Source organism: Pristis pectinata, chromosome 6 (assembly GCF_009764475.1).
Source record: "Pristis pectinata isolate sPriPec2 chromosome 6, sPriPec2.1.pri, whole genome shotgun sequence".
NCBI classification, from domain to species: Eukaryota; Metazoa; Chordata; class Chondrichthyes; order Rhinopristiformes; family Pristidae; genus Pristis; species Pristis pectinata.
The window spans coordinates 81658011-81671967 of NC_067410.1; the positions used below are offsets into that span (position 1 = coordinate 81658011).

Consider the following 13957-nt stretch of genomic DNA (forward strand, 5'->3'; position numbering starts at 1 on the left):
TGACATTATGGAGAACAGATATCCTAGAATGATCAAGGATAGAATCTGTTTAGACCTATAAAATATGGTGCTATTACACTACTGCAAATATACTTATGGACTGTCAACTAATAGAAACGATAGAGGAGCAAATTTGCAGAAATGTGCAAAAGCCATAGAAGTGATAATAGGGGACCTTGACTATCCAAACATTAATAAGCTATATAAAACATTGGTTAGGCCTCACTTGGGAGAATTATGTGTAGTTCTGGTTGCCTCATAACCGGAAGGTTGTAGAGGCATTGGAAAGAGTGCAGAAGAGGTTTACCAGGGTGCTGCCTGGATTAGAGGGCATGAGCTACAAGGAGAGGTTGGACAACCTTGAAGGGAGATCTGATGGAAGCTTATAAAATTATGAGGCATAGATAGGATAGTCAGAATTTTTTTACCCCAGGGTAGAAATGTCAAGGACTAGGGGACATACATTTAAAGGTGGAGAGGGGGAAATAAAAATAAACACACAATGGTAGGTGTCTGGAATGGGCTGCTGGTAGGAGTGGTGGAAGCAGATATGAAAGTGATGCTTAAGAGGCTGCTAGATAGACACACGAATATGCAGGGAATGGAGGGATATGGATCATATAGCTGTAGAAGAGAATTAGTTTCATTCCACATCAATGTTCAGTGCAGATGTTGTGGGCTGAAGGACCTGTTCCTGTGCTTTACTGTTCTAATAGCAATAATAAAAGGGCTGGATGGGAAAATAATATCTGAAGTGTTCAGAACTTTATTCATCAAGTAAGGTCCAACAAGGAGTTTGAAGTTTGCAAGGAAGAGACATCAGAACGTTTTAATACTATACTTTATTGAGACGCAACAATAAACAGAATCTGTAGATAGGAAATATGCATGCAGTAAAATGAATTACTAAAAATAGTTTACAGCAGCACCTATATATATTTATACACTGACTTAAGTCACTTAAGTTATTTGCATGTTGACCAATAGATCTCATTTCCAGCAAAGATGCAAAACAGATGTATGCCTTTGAAGCGTATGTCAAAAATAACCATTTTCTTGCTTTATGCCCATCTGGTTCATGAAAAGAAGGCAGTTTGTTTCATTTCATTATTTAACATGGAGATCCCAGAACAAAATCATTGGTCAGTCATTTTTAATGGCAAGGTTCACTCATTTGAACTTACATTTTTCTCAACATTGGTGACATAAAACTTGAATATAAAATTCTTACTTTGTGCCTACTATAAAATTTGAACAATTAGCTGTAACCAGAAAGACAATTGACTGGAGTACTGACAAATGCTGTGATTTAGGCATTTTGTTTTTAAGGAACCATATCAGAAATTTGATGAGGCCTTTTTGGCTGAATAACCTCTCCCAGCCATATTATAACTCATGATTCCACACCACCCCCACCCCCCCCCACCACCAAAATAAAAATTGTTGCTACATCAGAAGCATGATGAATAACCTAGCTGTTATAAAATGGCAGTCTCAGCAACATTGTAATCAGATTGTTCAGACATCAAAATAAATCAGGTTTCATGTATTGGCATGAAATCACTAATTTTTACTGTGACAAACAACCACTTCCAGGAGCTACTAAGTGAAGTAAACTGAAAAATACCTCACAAATAAAGTCTTTGGTGCTAGTTCTGCTTTCTCAAACAGGTGAACGATAAAGCAACTTGATTAAACAGTTCATTCAATCTACTAGTCTGTATCTTAGCTGCTAAAGGTTTAAAGTCACAAAATTTAATTATACAAGTTCTTTAAATTTTAGATGCGTTAAAATATTAACTTTTATACATGCATAAATGCAATTTAGATTAAATAATGCATAGAAATATCAAGGTAGACAGATTAAGTTTTTTTTAAACTTGTAAAATTCCGGTTATAACAAACTTGATGGAGCTTTTGTGGAGGGTAAACAATTGGAATTCTGCCAAACAGACTAGATTTTCATGAATACTTCAGTAGTAAACTCAAAACAAGAAATCCTTTACATTGTGCTATTAACAAAGTTACTGTTGTATGGAAATTTCAGAACTTCGTCTCACCAATTCATTAATTTGACAAAGTTTACAGTTATAAATTACAATTTCTGACTGTGGGATATGCAAGTGATCAAATTAAGGCAACAGACAACAACTAGCATATGTATTATGTTGATAAACTCATCAAGATAGGTATCAAAGTGAAACTATTTCATAGAATGAAACAGTAGTTCAGTTCATAAAATAGATATAAAATTGTCAAATGATACATTAAAAAGGCTGCTTTTGGAAAATGCTAATCCTCTTATACATCAAATAAAATTTGTTCACCAAATTAGGAAATATGTACAGTACAATAAAGTTAGCTATTGATACCCATCCAAAAACATGTGTATGTTCAGGATTTTCGGCAAAAATAAAACACTTCAAAAGTTCAATAGCCCATTAAAATCACAAGTGTAAAATCACAAGTGCATTCCTTTCAGCCGTTCCCAAGATTATAATGATAAAGCCAAACAGCTGGTAACTTGTTCATCTAGAACAATGCAATTATAAGCCATCAAAAGTTTTATATAGACTGGAACACACCTAAGTTTATCAATACAATCTATTATTTGGCAAAATACTTTTAACAGATCTGATCAAAAAGAAAATTGGTCACACTAATAACTGAGCTTTGCAATGACACAATGGCTTAAGTAAATGTACTGTAAATGAACTTCATTTCAGAATATACAAAAAATTATTTAGAGAAAATCAAAATACATCAAGAAAAGCTGAACCATTTTACAAGGACAATCTGATGCTGAATTCATTTACCCGTACATATCCTTAGTCCACTGAAATGTGTCCTTGCGAAACACTGAATTACACACCAGGCTCCAAGGTTGGGTGAGGGTAAAAAAAGGTGCAAAGTAGCAGCTCCATTTACACTTTCACTGTACTGTTAATATTGGGAATGTTTCCAGAAAAAAATTATTTTATTCACTCCCATTCTGTGGTTCCAGGTGGTTTTGAGGTTAAATCATACATGACACGGGAGATTCCAGGTATCTTCTTGATTTCCCTCACCATTTTTAAAATAACCTGGCAGTTAGAAGAAAAAGATTTAATACACAGCATTGAGAAGCATTTGAAAACACTTGGTAAAATCTCTGAAATGGCTTTCTTGACTAATACAATAGCGTGTAATACCCTAGTAGGTCTGAGCTGATCACTTACCAAGGTAGCAGATCAAATGCTTAAAGTCTTTGCTCCTAGTACTAATAGTTACCAACTAGATAATTATGGTAGAAACTAGATTAGCTTTAGCTATGAATGACTTGCATGATTGAAAAGTCCACTGATACTTTCTAACTCTGCATTTGAAGAATGGTCATTTCAAAAACAAATTGCTGTTTGAATCTACTAGAAAAGATGAAGAAATTTCAGGGGATAAAACTAGAGAAAATTTACTGACCAAATATACTTAAATACCATGTTAATTTCAGTAAAGAACATATTTATACTCAATATTTCTGAATCAAAATTAGGAAACATCCTATAGAGGGTGTATCTAAACAAAACAGGGTTCCGATGCTTTAGACATGATAGAGAGGGAGGTATTAAAGGGGGATGGATGGCATTACTCATCAGGGAAAATATCACTGCAGTGCTCAGAGAGGACATACTGGAGGGCTCGTCTACTGAGGCAATATAGGTGGAACTGAGGAATAAAAAAGGGATGACCACATTATTGGGACTATATTATAGACCACCCAATAGTCAGCAGAATTTAGTGGAACAGATTTGTAGAGATAGCAGACAGTTGCAAGAAATAAGGTTGTGATAGCAAGTGATTTTAACTTTCCACATATTGACTAGGACTTCCATACTGTAAAGGGATTGGATGGGATAGAGTTTGTCAAATGTTCGGGAAAGTTTCCCCAATCAATACGTTGACATCCCAACTAGAGAGAGTGCGATACTGGATTTCCTCTTAGGGAACGAGACAGGGCAGGAGAGAGAAGTATGTGTAGGGGAACACTTTGGATCTAGTGATCATAATTCCATTAGTTTCAAGATAATCATGAAGAACAGGAATAATCCTCAGGTTGAAATTCTAAATTGGCCAATTTTGATGGCATCAGAAGGGATCTGGCAGGTGTGGATTGGGAAAGGCTGTTTTGGGGCATGGAGATACTTGGTAAGTGGGAGGCTTTCAAAAGTGAAATATTGAGAGTACAGAATCTGTATGTTCCTGTTAGAATAAAAGGCAAGGCTAACAGGTTTAGGGAACCCTGGTTATTGAGGGATATTGAGGCCCTGATAAAGAAAATGAAGGTAGCGCACATCAGGTATAGGCAGTTAGGATCAAATGAGGAACTTGTGTATAAGAAATGCAAGAGAACACTTGAGAGAAATCAGGATGGCAAAAAGAGGATGAGAGGTTGCTCTGGCAGACAAGGTGAAAGAGAATCCCAAGGGTTTCTATAGCTACATCAAGACCAAAAGAGTAGCAAGGGACAAAATTGGTCCTCTTGAAGATCAGCGCAGTCATCTATGCATGAAGCTGAAAGAGATGGGGGAAGATCTTAAATTAATTTTTTTACATCCATATTTACTCTGGAGACGGACACGGAGATTATAGAACTGAGGCAAAAGAGTAGCAAGGTCACGGACCAAACCCCAGGGCCTGACAAGGTGTCCCCGTGGACCTTGTGGGAGGCTAGTGCAGAAATTGCAGGGGCCCTGACAGAGATATTTAAAATGTCCCTAACCACTGGTGAGCTGCCAGAGGACTGGAGGAAAGCTAATGTTGTTCTGTTGTTCAAGAAAGGCTCTAAAAATAAGCCAGGAAATTATAGGACTGTGAGCCTAATGTCAGTCGTGAGTAAATTATTGGAAGGTATTCTAAGGGACAAAATATACAAGTATTTGGATAGACAGGGCCTGATTAACGATAGTCAACATGGCTTTGTGTGTGGTAGGTCATGTCTAACCAATCTTGAGTTTTTTTTTTATGTTACCAAGAAGGTTGATGAAGGAAAGGCGGTGGATGTTGTCTACGTGGACTTTAGCAAGGCCTTTGACAAAGTCCCACATGGGAGGTTGGTCCAGAAGGTTAATTTGCTTGGCATTCAGGATGAAGTAGTCAATTGGATTCAATGTTGGCTTAGAGGGAGAAGCGAGAGAGTGGTCGTAGATGGCTGTCTCTCTGACTGGAGGCCTGTGATTAGTGGTGTGCCACAGGGATCGGTGCTGGGTCAGTTGTTACCATCTATATTAATGATTTAGATGATAATGTGGTAAACCAGATCAGCAAATTTGCAGATGACAGCAAGATTGGGGCGTAGTGGACAGCAAGAAGGCTATCAAAGCTTGCAGTGTGATCTTGACCAGCTAGGAAAATGGGCTGAAAAATGGCAGATGGAATTTAATGCAGATAAGTGTGAAGTGTTACACTTTGGAAGGACAAACCAGGGTAAAACTTGCAGTGAATTTTAGGGCTCTGAGGTGTGCGGTAGAACAAAGGGACCTGGGAATACAGATACATAACTCCTTGAGAGTGGCATCACAGGTAAATAGGGTTGTAAAGAGAGCTTTTGGCACATTGGCCTTCATAAATCAGGGCAATGAGTACAGGAGTTGGGATGTTATGCTGAAGTTGTACAAGACTTTTCTGAAGCCGAATTTATTAGAGTATTGTGTGCAGTTCTGGTCACCTACCTACAGGAAACATATCAATAAGCTTGTGTCTTCTAGTCCTCTTTGCGTCCTCACTGGCCACTGGGGTAGTGCCAGATGATTGGAGGGTGGCAAATGTTGTTCCTTTGTTTAAGAAAGGGAGTAGGGATAACCCTGGGAATTACAGACCAGTGAGTCTTACTTCAGTGGTAGGCAAATTACTGGAGAAGATTCTTAGGATTTATGGGCATTTAAAGAAGCATAGGCTATGTGAGGGGCAGGTCATGCCTCACGAGCCTGATTGAATTCTTTGAGGATGTGACAAAGCACACTGATGAAGGTAGAACAGTGGATATTGATGTACATGGACCTTAGTAAGGCATTTGATAAGGTTCCTCATGGAAGGCTTATTCAGAAAGTGTCAAGAGGCATGGGATCCAGGGGAACTTGGCTGTGTGCATTCAGAATTGGCTTGCCCATAGAAGACAGTGGTGGTAGATGGAGCATATTCTGCCTGGAGGTCGGTGACCAGTAGTGTTCCGCAGGGATCTCTTCTGGGACTCCTGCTCCTTGTGATTTTTATAAATGACTTGAATGAAGATGTGGAAGGGTGGGTTAGTAAGTTTGTTGATAATACAAAGGTTGGTGGTGTTGTGGATAGTGTAGAAGGTTGCTGTAGATTACAACAGGATATTGATAGAATGCAGAGCTGGGCTGAGAAGTGGTAGATGGAGTTCAACCCAGATAAGTATGAAGTGATACATTTCGGGAGATTGAATTTGAAGGCAGAATACAAGGTTAATGGCAGGACTCTTAGCAGTGTGGAGGAACAGAGGGATCTTGCGGTCCACGTCCATAGATCCCTCAAGGTTGCCACGCAGGTCGATAGGGTTGTTAAGAAGGCGTATGGAGTGTTGGCCTTCATTAGTCAGGGTACTGAGTTCAAGTGCCGCGAGGTGACGTTGCAGCTCTATAGAACTCTGGTCAGACCACAGTTGGAGTATTGTGTTCAGTTCTGGTCGCCTCATATAGGAAGGATGTGGAAGCTTTAGAGAGGGTGCAGAGGAGATTTACCAGGACATTGCCTGGATTGGAGAGCATGTCTTATGAGGATAGGTTGAGTGAGCTAGGGCTTTTCTCTTTGGAGAGGAGGAGGATGAGAGGTGACTTGATAGAAGTGTACAAGATGATGAGGCATAGATCGAGTGGACAGTCAGAGACTTTTTCCCAGTGCGACAATGGCTAACACAAGGGGATGTAATTTTAAGGTGATTGGAGGAAGGTATAAAGGGGATGTCAGGGGTAAGTTTTTTTTTTACACAGAGAGTGGTGGGTGCGTGAAACACACTGCCTGCAGAGGTTGTGGGGGCAGATACATTAGGGACATTTAAGAGGTTCTTAGACAGACACATGAATGATAGAAAAATAGGAGGCTACGTAGGAGGGAAGGGTTAGATAGATCTTAAAGCAGGATAAGATGTCCATGCAACATTGTGGGCTAAAGGGCCTGTACTGTGCTGTAGTGGTCTATGTTCTATGAAGAAGTGCGGAGAAAATTTACAAGGACGTTGCCGGGACTCGAGGACCCAAGTTATCGGGAAAGGTTGAGTAGGTTAGGACTTTATTCCCTGGAGCACAGGAGAATGAGGGGAGATCTTGTGGAGGTAAACAAAATTATGAGAGGTACAGATAGGGTAAATGCATGCAAGCTTTTTCTCCTCCAGTTGGAGCAGACTAAAACTAGAGGTCATAGGTTTAGGGTGAAAAGTAAAATATTTAAGGGAAATCTGAGAGGAAACTTCTTCACTCAGAGGGTGATGTGAGTGCAGAACAAGCTGTCAGTGGAAGTGGTAGATGCGGGTTCAATTATAACACTTAAGAGACGTTTGGATAGGTACATGGATGGGAGGGGTTTGGAGGGATATGGTCTGGGTGCAGGTAGATGGGACTAGGCAGAAGACGAGGTCGGTATGGACTAGACAGGCCGAAAGGCCTGTTTCTGTGCCGTAGTATTCAATCGCTCTATAAAAATTCAGATCTCACCTCTTCAGGAATGTGGTTACCAGGAGTTGCTGGGATGCCAGTCATGAAATCACTTGTAATGAAGGTCCGAATCACTACAGATCTCTGACAAGATGGTTGCTTTTGGAGTGGGTCACGATCAAAATGCAATGGAGTTAAAATAACTGGCATCTGACTAACTTTCCCAGAGAAACCTATAAACACACAAGGCAATATTTTTTAATGCTGATGCAGAGTTAGGTCAATTGCAGATATTAAGTGTGCTGAAGTCAACGTAATTAATGCTGAGTTAACTTTTACCTGCTGTTCAAAGCAGAAACACAAATAATAAAAAGAGTATGTCACTCAGCACCTTGTGGTTGCTCCACTACGATAAGTTCTTGTTCATTCACTTAATCTACTTTCCCAAAACCCCTTTGAATCCTCCTCACAGACCACACTGCCATCATGCTTTCATCAAATATGGTAGATAATGTGGTCCAGGCGGCATATGGGATACTGGCTTTCATTGATCAGGGCAATGAATACAAAAACGGGGAGGTTATACTCCAACTTTACAAAATATAGGTCAGACCTTAGATGGACTATTGTGTGCAGTTCTGGTCACAACATGATAGGAAAGACATGATAGGGGTGCAGAGAAGATGCACCAGGATGCTGCCTGGCTTGGAACTGACAGGAATTCCTCCAGGAATTGACAACTATATTTTCTCACCAACCTCTGAGCCATACACCAATATGCAGGTGGTTCAGCCTGTAATACGTTGAGGTTTTGCTTTCCTAGCTGCTCATCTTCCTTCAGCAGAACTTCGTTATCCTATACCTTGAGTTCCTAGATGGACCACAGCAACTGGAATTTTCGTTTCTGATTTGCTTCTCTCCCTCCAGCCAGAGGTGTCCTTAACCCTGGCAGCATAGCTTAGGTTCAGGGTTGCAGGAAATAGTATCCATATCCCTTACTACATTACTCCCTCTTTCCACAACACATTTCACTTGCCCAACTATTTCCCACATACGAAACTGCTGAAAAATCAGAACTTAGATTAATTCATGAAAATAAAAAATTAATCTCATCTATACTAGGAATTTTCACTTACAAATAAAATTTAAGAATACCCAGAGTTCACTCTTACCAGACTCTCTCAGAATGTTGTGAGCCTCAAAGTCAGCCTGCCGAAGCGTGCTAAGCACTCCCGTTGTTAGGAAAGTTGGTGTTACATCTGTAATGGGTTCTCGGATCTGTGACCCAAAAATGTACACAACTCTGAAACACAACATAAACAAGTTGGTAACAGCAAAACACTTATCAATTTTTTGTAATGCTGACAAGGTACAACTTTCATTTCACGATTAGTTTATGACTATTAAAAACATACCTGTTAATATTATGACACATTCGTGGAATAAGTCTGGCCAAGAACATGAGGGAATCCCAGTGTGGTGCATCCTTACTGGATAATCCACAAACATAGCTATATGATCGGCAGTCACCCTGCAAGACAATTTTTGGAGAAATACTGCTAACTTTATTCCCAGTGCAGGTATTTCTGAGGAAAGCAGTTACCTCTAAGTAATACAATTATTTTTTTTCTTGAAAGCATTAGAGGTAAAACTGAAATAGTGCATAACTAGCTCCAAGTAGTAGTCCCTTAAATTCAGTAGAATATATATGTGCAGTGAGTATGCATGCACACGCACCTGCCGAGAGGCCCCAAGTGAGCACCTGTCTCTGAACATTAATATCCTCAGGAATCCAGTTACTTGGGCCCCTTGCTAATGGATCAAGGTCTCACTTGCCAATTTCACTGTGGTATCTAGTATGAAACAGCTAACCAGTATAGTGAGAAATCAACCACCACCACCCCCGTATAACATTCGTGACCAGGAATATGAACCTCAGACAATTCCAACAACAGACTTGAATGTGGCTTTATCATCATGGTTCAGAAACTCAAATGTTTTGACACTAACACCGCTGTCCTAACATGGCGGACAGGCAATGGACAGCTCAAGGAATAAGGCAATGGATATGTCAACCTAGAACAACACCATCTTCACAGGGTGGGATTTGCAATTAAGAATGAGGTAGTCTGACATCTCAGCAACCTCCCTGTGGGATCATAACCTTCCAGCTAACAGGTAACCAGCACACTCCAGTTATCAGCACACATAACCCTAATCATGAAAGCTTTGGATGTGGCCGAGAAGGACTTCCATTCTGACCTGCAGAGGGTCAAGCCTACACTCAGGAAACAAACGGATCCTTTTGTGGTAAGAAAAGGCACAAACCCCTGGCAAGGGGTGATCATTGAGGGGGATGGAGGAGCCAACTTCAACAGGGTCCTCATTGAATCAAAATGTTTGGAGGATGATTCTGCTATAACCACAACTTTCAGCAGAGACAAAAGCATGAGACCTTATGGCAACATTCCCAGTACCAGCACTGGCAACTGCTAGTTTACATCATCACCCAAGAGACTGCAAAGATGACTGCATCACTCACACCACGACATGCATCAATGCATGTTCAAACATCACCTCATCCATTCTGCTATCTCCATCCATCTGACCAACAAAAAATGTCTCAGCATTTAAATTATTTACTTTTCTTTTAAACTGATGGGACATTAAATTGAATTAACATCAACTATTTCTACTTTCATAATGTAATCTACTGGAACAATTACACATGTAAAAAAAAGTTAAGACCTTGAAACAAAAAGTTTTTGTCAATTTAGCCATTTTAAAATTACTAACCTGTACTCCAACAGTTTTAATTGGCATCAAAAAAGCACTGAGCGAATGCAGACTTGTAATTTGCATCAACTTTTCTTGTTCTTCGTCACTTGTACAGGATTTGACCCTCTGAAGTAAAGTGTGTGGCTATACAAGAACATATCACAACTGCTCAAGACTTTTGCATTAGTTTCTGTAAGCACATTCTTTCCTGAAAACCAGCATAAAGTTTGTATGAAATAAGTTCACAGGACATGGATACAACTGGCAGTCCAAAATATCCCCACTGAACTGAATGACTTGCATGGCCAACTCAGGGGACTTTTGAGTCAACCACATTGGACAAATCGACAGACCAGATCATAAAAACAATGACCAAGTTCCAGAACTTAATGCTAATTGCTGCAGGATTATTTGTATATTTACTGTTATGTACAACTAAACCATACAATTGAATTACTTGAATTTAAATTCCCCATCTGCTGCAGAGTCATAGAGCAATACGTTCAGAGGGAAATAGGCCAAACGCAGGCAAATGCGACAAGCTTAGATGGGCATCTTGGTCGGCATGGACAAGTTGAGCTGAAGGGCCCATTTCCGTGCTGTATTACTCTATGAGAAAAATACAGTACGGAAACCGGCCCTTCAGTGCAACAACTCCATACCGATCACAGTGCCCACCCAGCTAGTCCTAATTTCTGGCATTTGGCCCATATGCCTCTAAGCCCTGCCCCTCCATGTACCTTTCCAAGTGCTTCTTAAATGACACTATTGTACTTGCCTCAACCACTTTTTCTGGCAACTCGTTCCATATACTTACCACCCTCTGCGTGAAAACGTTACCCCTCACATCTTCCCCATGTATCTGAATATTAGACCAATAACAAACCACTACACTATTGTATACCCAGTTTCTACATAAAATATGCAGCCAAACTCAACAATCCTCCAGCAGTTAACATTAAAGAATTTGATTCTAGAATCAGAGGGTCTGCCATGCTTATTCTCTCTTCAAAAAAGTGATCTTGCCACAATCCCACACATTGACAGCAAAGGAGTGAAAAGAGATTCTCATCACCCCTCTCATTTTTATTTGTATATGTTTCAAGTCATTAACTTTTTAATCCACACACTGGAAGAAACAGTTTCTCAACTTTATTAAAACACCTCAGCCTGAAATCATCATCCTAAGTCGTTGGTGAGGCTGCACTTGGAGTACTGTGCCAATTATAGAAGACGTGGTTAAACTGGAAAGAGTGCAGAGAAGATTTACAAGGATGTTGCCAGGACTAGAAAGCCTGAGTCGTAGGAAGAGGTTGGCCAGACTAGGTCTTTATTCCTTGGAATGTAGGAGAATGAGGAGTGACCTTATAGAAGTGTTTAAAATTATGAGAGGCATAGACAAAGTGGAGGGTAACCGGGTAGGAGTCCAAAACTAAGGGGCCATAGGTTTAGGATGAGAGGGGAAAGATTTAAAACGAATCTGAGGGGCACTTATTTTTAATGCAGAGGGTGGTGAGTATATCGAATGAGATGCCAGAGGAAGTGGTTGAGGCAGGTACAATAGTATAATTTGAGCAGCACTTGGATAGGTATATGGACGGGTGGGGCTTGGAGGGGTATGTGCTGAATGCAGGAAATTTGGACTAGTTGGGTTGGTACGGACTGGTTGGGCCGAAGGGCCTGTATCTGTGCTGGATTGCTCTTTGACTGTGAAGTCACTTGTAAATGTGCTTTATACAAGAGAAGTCAAACATTTCCAACCTCCTTGCAAAATAGGTTGAGTGAGCTTGAACTTTTCTCTTTGGAGAGGAGGAAGATGAGTGACTTGATAGAGGTGTACAAGATGATAAGAGGCATAGATCGAGTGGACAGTCAGAGACTTTTCCCCAGGATGAAAGTACCTAACATGAGGGGGCATAATTTTAAGGTGATTGGAGAATGGTATGAGGGGGATGTCAGGAGCTAAGTTTTTTTTAAACAGAGTGATGAGTGCGTGGAACACACTGCCGGCAGAGCTTGTTGGGGCAGATACATTAGGGACATTTAAGAGACTCTTAGATAGCCCTCCATTTTTCTATCATTCACGTGGCTATGTGGGATAGATCTTAGAATAGGATAAAATGTTGGCACAACATCGTGGGCCAAAGGGCCTGTACTGTGCTGTAATGTTCTATTAAAACTGGTAATATTTTGGTAACAAAAGAACGTTACTTTTCTAAAGTGTCTTCCCAGAAGTATCCACAATAACCCATTCAGGAGTGTAAAAAATTTCGCTTGAGCCCTTTTCTTTTACATTATGTCTCTACACTAAGTAATCCATATGCCTTTAACTACTTTACTAGTCAGCTTTCATCCTCCATCATAGAGTGCTCACAGGTACACTCATCCATACTTTAAAATTGGCATAGCTTTCCTTGTAATTATAGTGTCAAAATTTCAGGAAGTTAAGGTAAGCTGTGGGTGACTAATGGCATTATAAATACACACAATAATCTGCAATTTTTCCAATGTATTAGATATCCTCACTGGTAAAAATGCACAGCAAAACAGCTTGTCAAACATCCCCCCTGCACACTGGTATCAGTTACATCAAGTTTGCCAAATTCATACTACCACCCAATACAATAGAACGTCACCCAAGAATAACTGTTCACTCAGCAAATTTTATTACATCATAAAATTCCCACTAAATAAAGTTTAATGAATCTGAAGACTAGTTTTAAGCAAATACAGCTATCCTGAAGAAAGCCTATTACATTACACATCCTGGGTTTCATTAGTTAAAAAATACAAGGAATTATCAGCTTCAGTTTCTCTTGTGAGCTTTCTTTAATGTAACACCCATGTTTAAAGAAATCCAACAAGCCAGAAGTGAAACTATCCAGCTCATATAGAGCAATACCCTTACACCCCATTTCAGGAAAATCTTGCGATAGTTATCAGTCTTCAAAACTGAGCAAATGGATCAGCTTTTAGTTTGTGAAAACATTGATGCATTGCTCAGCACCTGGCATTAGCTGTTCCTAAATGATAGCTTTGCTCACAGCAGGGCATTTTGTTCTTTTAAAAATGCAGTGCGAAGCCACCTTTGGCGGATTAGGTAGCACATGCACCCAACAATTGTGCCTATTATCAATATCACCATTTCAGGAGATTTCAGGCCATGATCATCAGGAAGTTAAGTTCAAGCCATTACTGCCTACAGTTCACAAAATTAGAAAACTGCTAGCTTATTCAGATAGGACATTTAACAAGGAATGTATTGCATTACACAAAACTGAAATGGCAAATACTTTCCAAATTGTTGCAAGAAGGCAGGAAACATCAATACTTACCTTTTTCACACTAGCAGAGAAATCAGCTACTATTTTCAGAATGTTGTTAGTTTCTGCAAAGTCCTTGCAAATATAAGGCTCATCAGCACATATTATTCTAATAGCAAGACCAGGGCCTTTAAAAGAAAATTCAACACAGGTCAAAAATTACTTAGAATAATGTAAAAGATTACATAAAGTCAGGACTGTACTTAATTT

The 13957-nt window shown here is 39.8% G+C and overlaps 1 protein-coding gene across 3 annotated transcripts in view; it reads right to left on the bottom strand.

Moving 5' to 3' along the window:
- Positions 1 to 823: 823 nt before the first annotated feature.
- Positions 824 to 13957, bottom strand: part of gmps (guanine monophosphate synthase) — a 34857-nt gene continuing 21723 nt past the window's right edge. For all 3 annotated transcript variants that reach the window (XM_052017296.1, XM_052017295.1, XM_052017294.1), the window contains 6 exons: positions 13760 to 13875; positions 10443 to 10568; positions 9062 to 9177; positions 8819 to 8949; positions 7707 to 7879; positions 824 to 3083 (listed from right to left, as the gene is read on the bottom strand). In XM_052017296.1, the coding sequence (XP_051873256.1) occupies positions 2982 to 3083; positions 7707 to 7879; positions 8819 to 8949; positions 9062 to 9177; positions 10443 to 10568; positions 13760 to 13875 (764 nt within the window). In that variant the 3' untranslated portion in view covers positions 824 to 2981. The remainder of the gene's footprint in view (positions 3084 to 7706; positions 7880 to 8818; positions 8950 to 9061; positions 9178 to 10442; positions 10569 to 13759; positions 13876 to 13957) is intronic.